The sequence below is a fragment of the Ruditapes philippinarum genome, unplaced genomic scaffold (genome assembly GCF_026571515.1).
Source record: "Ruditapes philippinarum isolate M1 unplaced genomic scaffold, ASM2657151v2 ctg18908_1_1_1_1, whole genome shotgun sequence".
In the NCBI taxonomy this organism is placed as follows: domain Eukaryota; kingdom Metazoa; phylum Mollusca; class Bivalvia; order Venerida; family Veneridae; genus Ruditapes; species Ruditapes philippinarum.
The window spans coordinates 1-10151 of NW_026866052.1; the positions used below are offsets into that span (position 1 = coordinate 1).

General features: G+C 34.8%; 1 protein-coding gene across 1 annotated transcript; it reads right to left on the reverse strand.

Annotated features, from left to right (window-relative positions):
• Nucleotides 1–1743: 1743 nt before the first annotated feature.
• LOC132731130 (cytochrome b-c1 complex subunit 7-like) lies at nt 1744–8256 on the reverse strand. The gene is made up of 4 exons (XM_060717257.1): nt 8043–8256; nt 6524–6577; nt 5665–5834; nt 1744–2176 (listed from the first exon to the last, which is right to left on the reverse strand). Exons 1-4 carry the CDS (start codon nt 8239–8241, stop codon nt 2060–2062), a joined length of 540 nt encoding a protein of 179 aa, XP_060573240.1. The 5' UTR covers nt 8242–8256; the 3' UTR covers nt 1744–2059.
• Between the last annotated feature and the right edge of the window lie 1895 nt (nt 8257–10151).

A 10151-nucleotide genomic window follows, 5' to 3' on the forward strand; every position in this document is an offset into this window, starting at 1 on the left:
GGGAAATGTTAACTGTGAGTTACAGAGTGCAAATTTGAAAATTTCAACCAGTAGAGGGAAATTACAGCTATGTGGCAGAAATGTTAACCATATGTCTATATACAGAGTGCCGTTGTTTGGGCCGACTCGGGGTCACGGTCACACTCTGGTGTTATGTATGAATTTCAAAATTTGGGCCTGCTCTGTATCTTATGAACGGGTTGAAGGAAATTACAATTACTTGGCAGATATGTTAACCATGACTCCTATGTGCCGCTGTTTAGGCTGACTCAGGTCAAGGTCATACTCTGGCATTGAATATGAATTTCAAATTTCATGTCCACTCTGTATCTTTTGAACCAGATTGTATCTTTTGAACCGGATTGTATCTTTTGAACCGGATTGTATCTTTTGAACCGGATGAAGGAACTAAATACTATTTGACAGAAATGCTAATGAGACAATGTACTTAGGGTAAGTTTAAGCTTTCTTAGATTTTGCACACAAGTTATTGGTATAGACCAACATCAGATGGTATAAAAAAAATATGTTTTCCAGACTAATCATGTCAAAAACTTCAGTGGAGTCCCTTTAAGTTGTGTTATGTAAAACTACAATATTCAGAGAGTAGGTATATGGCATATAGCATTGTCTAGTGGATCACTACAAAAGTTATATCTCTAATGCTCTTTGGTCTCAAAGGTGGCTGTCAGTGGTGGGATCACTTAGTTTACATGGATTTAAACTGTAAACCTTTCTTAAAATTTAATCTCCAAATTTATAATGGTGCTGGAAGCATGCTCTAGTTGCCTTCTTTAAATCATTGGGTAAAAATTGGCCTTGCCTGAGAGTCACTTAGTTTAAAGACGACCCAAGACCTAAACATATTGTCTATAATTATGTGACGTCATCATATTGACTGGAGATAGATAAGTTTATCCAGCAAGGCTTTATCCAGCTGATAATATAGACAGTTGCAGGATATAATACTAATAGTGATGGTTGCTCCCTGAAACTGCACTTTTATCAATATAATTACAATGCGAAGCATGGAAGAAAATGTAAAATATCTATTTTTAGCATCACATATCTTGACCTTGACAAATGTACCTTCCAAGGTATGTAACTAGACATCTGTACCTAGACATTTGTCGATGAATGAGCATGTTCGAAGAAAAAATCCGAGCTATTGATCAGGTTGTCGTTTCTGTACCCGTTTATATCCAGGAACTTTTAACAGTGGTCATAATGAATTGTCATCATACAAACACAGTTTCTGAACCTGAACTTGACACATAATGACCCAATTAATGACCTTGACTCATCAATGACCTTGAAGGTCACATCAATGAATTTTGCATGACTTTTGCTACAATCTACTATAACAGCAAAACTACCTTAAGGACAATGTTTTTAAAAAGATCAAATTCAATTTGACCTTGACCTATACGTAACCTACTTGAAGGTCAAACAATTGTAATTTGAGTTTTTTCAATTTAATTGGCTAAAAGTTTGTATTTAATGAATGTATTAACTTCATACTTGTGCACAACAATCCTTGTGACAAGATAGTAAATCACCTTGCCTGCAGATTTATGCTAATTTTCATGAAAATTTTGAAATCGGATACAAGATTACCGGACGGACGGACAGTGCAATTTCTATATGCTGCCTTTTGGGGACATAAAAAGCACTGTACCCATAAGTCATTAAGCCCTGAGTAAAAGTTTGTGTACTGAAAAGAATCCACAACAGACATATATGTATAAGTTTACTTTTATTATTTAAGTAACATATATAACCGTCATAATTTAAATTATCACCTTGAACATCGAAATAAATTACTCAAATTACAGAAAAAAAAAAGAAATAAAAATACGAAAAAATCTACTTGAATATTCAATGGTAACAATCTATCAATCAAATAAACTCTTTGTTTCTCACTTCTAACCGAATGCAATTAATAAATTTTCCTTATCTGCTGAATATTAATTTTTAAAACTAGATCTTTCTAAATATTGTCTTTTTCTCTAGAACGTTAAATCTTGCTAAAATATTGTTCTTTAATTTAAATGACACATCAACAATCCTCTTTAGCTTGTCCAGATTTGAAAGAATAAAACTCGGCTTCATATTCAAGTCGTTCTCTTTTCTCCGCTTGAACTTCTCTAATAAGGTCTCTAAGGTAAGGAACATCCTGTTATGAAAAGAAAGGGAAAAAAATCAATATTATTTTCAGAGGCAATTATCTTAAAGGCACTAAATTAGGCTTCAGAAATCAATAATTTTTAAATCCTTTAGAAAGGTCAGATATGTGTTTAGTAATGTTTTGAAATGAATTTACAGTATCATAGATAGAAGTTGAACAACTACAGAAAGTAGTGTTGAATGTGCAGTAATGTGTTATAAAGATTGTGAAATGTAAACAAAAAAACTTTTTTGACTTTCATACAAAATACTCACTATAATTATACCAATTTTTAAAACAGCAAAAGAAGCCAAAGACAGTTCATCTATATGGCAAATGAGTATTTTTTAATTTTTGAAACTATAATAAGGTATCAAAAATAAAATGATTTTGAAACAAGATTGCATTTGAGAAAAATGCTATGCCACCGCATGGTTCAAATTTCATAGCTGTACACAAAGGACAAGAAAGTAGGTCACATCATCAAAATCTAGGTCACCTGATATCAAAGTTCAATTTTACAACTAAAACTGTGCACATGGTCAAAATGTCATTGCTGTACATCAAAGGACAAGAAAGTAGGTCACTGTCCCCTTGGGCAAGGCATGATTTTGACCCAAGGGTTTAATTCAAAACAATTTTGATACAGGTCCACCAAACAACATTTCAAGTCAAATATCTAAGCTATAGCTTTCTCCCATTTAGAAAACATTTGTTTTATTTTCTGTTTTTACTATGTGTACATAATGAGAATCACTGCCCCCGGGCAGGGCCAATTTTGACACCAGGGGAAAATTTTGAACAACTTTGGTAGAGGACCTATAAATGATATTATATATCAAACATCAAAGCTCTATGCCTTGTACCTTCAGACAAAAATATTTTTTATTTTTTTCACTATATGTACATAATGAAAATCAATGACCCCCGGGGCGGAACCAATTTTGACCCCAGGGCTATAATTTGAACAATCTTGCCAGAGGTTCACTACACAATGTTTCATGCAAAATATCTTAACTCTAGCCTTTGTAAATTTAGAGAAGATGATTTTTTAAGTTTGTACTATATACATATAAGGAAAACCTATGGCCTCCAGGGGGCGGGGCTAATTTTGACACAAGAGGCAAAATTTGAATAACTTTTGTAGAGTACCTTCAGATGATATAATTTAACAAATATTAAAGCTCTAAGCCTTGTACATTCAGACAATAAGATTTATTTATTTTTTACTATATGTATATATTGAAATCAATGACCCCAAGGGCGGGGGCAATTTTGACCCCAGGGCTATAATTTGAACAATCTTGCTAGAGGTTTACTTCACAATGTTTCATGCAAAATATCTAACCTCTAGCATTTGTCAATTGCTAGAAGAATTTTTTTTGAAGTTTTTACTATAAGTTTTTACTATATACATATAAGGAAAACCAATGACCCCCGGGGCGGGGCCGATTTTGACCCCAGGGCTATAATTTGAACAATCTGGTTAGAGGTCTACCAGACAATGCCTTACGCAAAATATATAAGCTCTAGGCCTTTTTGGGTCTTTACAAGAAGGTGTTTTAAGTTTTTACTATATGTACATATAGTGAAAATCAATGACCCCGGGGCGGGGCCGATTTTGACCCAAGGGCTATAATTTGAACAATCTTGGTAAGGGTCTACCAGAAGATGTCTTATGCAAAATATCTAAGCTCTAGGCCTTTTGGGTTTTTACAAGAAGGTATTTTAAGTTTTTACTATATGTACATAGTGAAAATCAATGACCCTCGGGGCGGGGCCAATTTTGACCCCAGGGCTATAATTTGAACAATCTTGTTAGAGGTCTACCAGACAATGCCTTATGCAAAATATCTAAGCTCTAGGCCTTTTGGGTCTTTACAAGAAGATTTTTTAAATTTATTCTTATAATTCCTTTTGGTTGCCATGGCAACCAGATTTCTGCATGAAATGAAATTCTTTGAACAACTTTGGAAGCCCTTCACCCAAGGAACAATCCTGCCAAGTTTGGTTGAAATTGGACTAGTGGTTTTTCACAAGAAGATTTTTTAAGTTCACTATATAATCTATATAACACACACACAAACACACACACACACACAACACACACACACACACACACACAGGTGAATCGCTATATGCCACCGCATCGCAGATGCTGCGGTGGCATAAAAATTAGTAATGTGTCCGTGGGACACGTGCCCCGACACTCCACTGCCTACTGACATACAATAGGACTATATGACAAAAGGACAGGCAAAAGGAAATTCTACATGACTCACCCTACCCATAAGTACATGTAGTTGGGGGCATAAAAACAACATCCAATTTTTCTAATGTTGACATACTGATTTCTGCACAACTAGACAATCATGCTGACCAACAGTCCAGACTCCTTTAAACTTTCATGACTTAAGGTCAAATACCTTTGAGCAATGTGTCACACAATTTGAAAATTGCAAATTTATACTTAGTCAAGGGCAATAACTCTTTCAAATCTGAAATAATCCACATGCAAAACCTGAAGGTGCGCAGCTTTACATACATGCTGATCAACATTCCTGTAAAGTTTGTTGATCCTAGCACAAGCACTTGTAGGAGGTACACATGACACAACATTTTAAAACTTTTTTGTCAGGAGCACTTTCTTTACAAATTCTAATTAAATATACAAGAAACCCCCTGGTGCAAAACTACAAATGCTGACCAACATAAGTGTCATGACTCCCGATCAAATACTTTCAGAGCTTCCCACAACACAAGTTAAAAATTGCAATAAATCTACAAATACTGAATATATCCACAAGCAAACACTGACAAACATTCCTGTGAAGTTTCATGACTTTAGGTCAAAAACATTTTTGAGCTACGCATGACACAAATGGAAAATTTCAAATTTCTACTCAAGGGCAATAGCTATGGCAAAACTAAATAAATCTATGTGCGAAACCTGAGTCAACATTCCTGTAAATTTTGTGGACTCCAGCTCAAGCACTTTTAGAGCGTCATGTTACACAACAGAAGAATACAGGGACCGACAGACGGACAAGGGCAAATCTAAATGCATCCCCCCATCCTCTATATAATAGTGGGTGCACAATAAAAATGATAGCATTTCGTGGCTTAATAGGCCTTTAACTATCTATACTAATCCAAGAATGTTACAGTAAAAGTGAAAAAAATGACTCTCTTTATCATTGGCACGAGTACCAAAGAAAATGTGAGAAATCAGAAGACTTGGTGACATGGCCGAGTGGTTAACGCGTCGAAACTAGTAATCTAATGATCGCTAGCCGCATGGGTTCAAACCCCGTCAGGGGTAGGTCGTTGTTGCCTTTAGCAAAGAACTTTACACTCATTGCTCAGCACTGGTTGGTTCCAGGAACGGATTCAAAATTGTGTCTATAAGCTTAAAGCTTCTTACACAATTAAACTAAAAAATAAATTCTGTATAAACCAAATCAGAAGACTTCAGAAATTTTATTTTGTTTATTTACCTTCTCTGGAGTCATCCATTCCTCCTTTGGTAGAAATTGATTGCTGGCATTGAGAGTCATAGCTCGTGATATTCTAAACTGTCTCTCTGCGGCAAGATCTGTTGACAATCTAGATTTGGCCTCTTTTGTTTCGTCAGTATCCATACGAATCATGTCATCAATCATTAAACCTATTATAATAAACAAAAGACTACCTTACACATTTGAGCCGCGTCACGACAAAACCAACATAGTGCGTTTGCGACCCCTGCCTGCGCATCCATGCAGTCTGATCAGGATCCATGCTGTTTGCTATCAGTTTCTCTACTTGTTATAGGGTCTGTAAGTGAACAGCATGGATCCTGATCAGACTGCGCGGTTGAAGACACATTATTTTGATTTTGTCATGGCATGTCTCATTTAAAGACTAATATCAGTCATTGAATTTAAGATTTTGAATTTTACTACTGGCTCGAATTCCAGTTTTGAATTTTTTCTACTATATATTTAACTAAATTTTCTTATAATTTACACTGGCCTGAACTAATTTTCACTGGAAATGGGCCACCGGGCAAGTGCTAAATTCGATGAATGTTACACAGTTGTATTTGTCACTTGAGAACCATTGCCAGACAATGTTGTATTTTCTACAATGTACAAAAATGGCTAGGAAAAGGGCCTGTTAAACAGTCCTGGCAACTTTGAGATAATGGTGGTAGTAGATATGATGGAAACAAAGCTTGACAACTCTTACCATATGCAGTCCTATTATAATTATATGTTGTTGTTTTTATAAACAGGCATACGTTTTTGCTTATTTAGAAATCATCCAATTTAAAAGCTAAAGGATGCTGCAAATAAAAGTAAAAAAATTACTTACCATATTTACGGAAATTTGAAGTGTTGTAAAGATTTTTTTCCAAGTTAGGAAATGCTGAAAAAACAAACAAAAGAGATTAAAACATCATTACATTATCATATAATATATATATACATATATATGCTTTATTCTGATCAATTTGTGTTTGATTTAAGAAATAATATATCCCAAACTGTGATTTTATTGCTCAATAACATCTCTGTTTGGAGTTCGGATGCGGGGAATTATATCACGAGGGCGTAGCCCGAGTGATATAATGATGCGCATCCGAACGACAAACAGTGATGTTATCAAGCAATAAAATCATCGATTTGGATATATTATTTCGATTCTAACACGACATCAACAAATAAATGCTGCCGTACATGATAATTAGCTAAATTGCGTCTGATTTGTTTCCGTACTTATTGTCAGCGCGTCACATTTTTAGTGGTTACGTCACGTGTATAATGATTACGTCACATGTCTAAATATAGAACGTCAAACAGTGATTTTATTGCATAATAACACACACTTTCGGTTCTTCTATGTTCAATAGGGAAAAATGCGGGTCGTGTTAGAATGGGTTTTAGATCACGCCGACACAGTGTAGGTCATAAGGCGACATTCCAGCTTGTGTTTGATTGGGTTTTAGATCACGCCAACACAGTGTAGGTCATAAGGCGACATTCCAGCTTTTCTGGTGGAGGAAGACCTCTGTGCATAGTTTCAGGCACAAACGGGCACCTGAGTAGAACTACCGACGTTCTGTGAGCTAGCTGGATAGCTTCCACACATCAAAAGAATCCAAAGTCCCTGTCGGGATTCGAACCCACAGCGGTGAGGGGCAAGTGGTTTGAAGTCTACGATTAAATATATCCGGAGATATTTGGATTTTAATTTAGCATAAAAAAAGCAAATATAATGTTTGAAAAAATGTTGAATTAAAAGTAGATTGTGATTGGCAGAGAAATCAGAAATGTCTCGTGTATAAACAGATCAAAAAATAGTTCGAAGGTTGATTATAATTAATATATTGATAGTATTGAGGAAAAAGTACGGAATACTGGTCAGGTCATGTCTTACTAATATACTGGGAAGTCAAAGCCCGAGGCGGCAAAAAGAACCACAGAAAAGGTACTTATTATGTTGTACATATAGAGGCGAGATTTTGCCCAGATATGAAAATAGCACAATATCACGTCTCGCAGTACAATTAGTTTGACTACCTACGACATTACACAGATAGTCTGATATTTTTCTTGTTTAAACTCCGAACCAAATTGAACTGTTATCTTAAAAAAAATTATACCAAATACAAATACTAAATACATTTTGCAAAAAAAATTCACAATAACGATTGCAAAAAAAAACAGCAAAAAAAATTATCATGGTCGAATCTCCACTGGGGCGAATCGTTGTTATCCAGATACAGCAAAGATACACAACTTCACAAGTGACATTACGTTCTACGAAAATAAAAACAAATAACACTCAATACAATCATAGGTTCTTTTTAAAGAATAATATACTTTCATACCCTTCTTTGCTACAAAAGCCGTAAATTTCACGACTTTATCCATTTTGTCAGCTACCGATTCAATCAAGGTCAAATCACGTTTCTCAAACGCTTGCTTTCTAGTTCTTGTAAGCGCCTTCGAAGCACGATTAGCACTGTATTGACAGTGGTACACAGTATATTTACCGATTATGTCACGCAAAGCTATCATATATGTCATCTAGAAGTTAGAACATAATTTGAAATAAAACATACGGATGAAAATTTTAGCCTAATTACACGGTCACAAGGCCGTTTTTTGCGAGTTTAGGCATTTACATTTGTGTGAATATTATTACTGTTAAAGGAGGGCAGAGGTCTTTCAGTTACAGATAGGGAGGTTGAAGTCTTAGGAAGTCTGGCGGCTCTTCCCAGTAAAAAAATAAAATGTTCCTGTTAAATGGTGTGCAATTTTTAATTTTAAACAAGGGTATATTTTACCAAACTGATGATTATGCCTTCAAGCTCGGGAGTATACTGTATATGTATAGACCCTTGTAAAGAACCTTTAAAGAGTTGCTTTAATAGTTCATACAAATTTATTTTAGTTCGATTGTGTTGGAAGATTTAAGTTTATTGAAACACTCTCGAATCCGTCCGTGGAACCAACACGTACTAAGCAATGAATGTATAACTATATAAGTTTTCTTTCGTTCTAATCCCTTTCAATTTATGTAACAATTATATATATATAATGTAATATGTTTAAATGTAAAATATTGAAATAAATATGTTTAAAGTAATGAATGTAAAGTTTCTTGCTGAAGGAAACAACGGCCTGTCCCTGGCAGGATTTGAACCCAACGAGTTGTTTTGAAATGCTTACCCAGTATTATATTCTGAATCTCCTGTACATAAATAAAAAAAGAGTTCAAATTAAGATGCATATGGTACTATATCAGTACGTATTTTATATTTTTAACGTTCTCTGCTGGTATGAGTGACGCTTTTCCTATAATCTAATCTAATCTACTCAGTATCAAAGGTGCTACCTAAAATTATTTAACCTTGTTATTTATGCAATAAAATATCCATATATTAAAAAAAATTTTTTTTTAACTGTTCGGTCTACATTTATAGACAATGTAACAGTAAAAAAATATTTCTTTTTTAATATATGGATATTTTATTGCATAAATAACAAGATTAAACACATTTTAGGTCAAATCCATGCCACTAGCACCTTTGCTCAGTATCACATGCAGCTGCTGATCAATGACAAAGAGTAACGTACTTCGGGTCTATGTGTAGAGAAGTATTTACTTCAACACTTTATGCACAACGAAAGTGCATGCAGTGTTTGCGTAAAGGAACAATAAATACAAAGCTAGATCTATATTTATAAGTGCAATAAGTCACAAAATATGCGTTTATAAGAAAAAATGGCCATTATATCAATAAAAATTATTTACTTGAAGCCAATTTAAGCTGATAATTTATAATTAACGTTCCTTTTTATAGAAATAAAATTAATAGGACAGGGCGTTGGATGGGTCATGGGGCCAAGGGAAAGGGCGTAGGGTTCACATAGATCATTCCGAATTATGCGTTGCATCAGGGATGTATATCTAGGATAAACCGTCCATTGATTGATAATAATAATTATTTAAATCAATTTAATTGATTTAAATAATTAAGTTCCATTGACATTTAAAGCGCCATTTATTTTATCGGTAAATATTTCCGGTTGAGGTCGTTTTCTTGTAGCATATTCAACAGAGTGTGTCATCGTGCGAGAGCACGCGCATGGTCAGTTACACGGGGAAGTGAATAACACGGTGAGCCCAGACCTGCATGTTGCCAAGACACAGTGCACGATTTTTCTAAATGTAGAATCAATATTTAGGTAAGGGACTTTTGTGGTCAAATATTATTGTCTTCAAGGCTGTATTTTTGTGTAACCTATCTATATACCACAGCTCTATTGCTGCATTTTCGTCAATGTAAACTTGTGAAAATTGTCATTTTTTCGGGTCACGATCTTTAGCGCACGTCAACAGAGGCGCCCAAGGGATATTGCTTTACAAAAACAACGAAAGTGTGGTATGTGAATGATTAATGAAAATTGTTTGTACATTGGCATTCCAATTA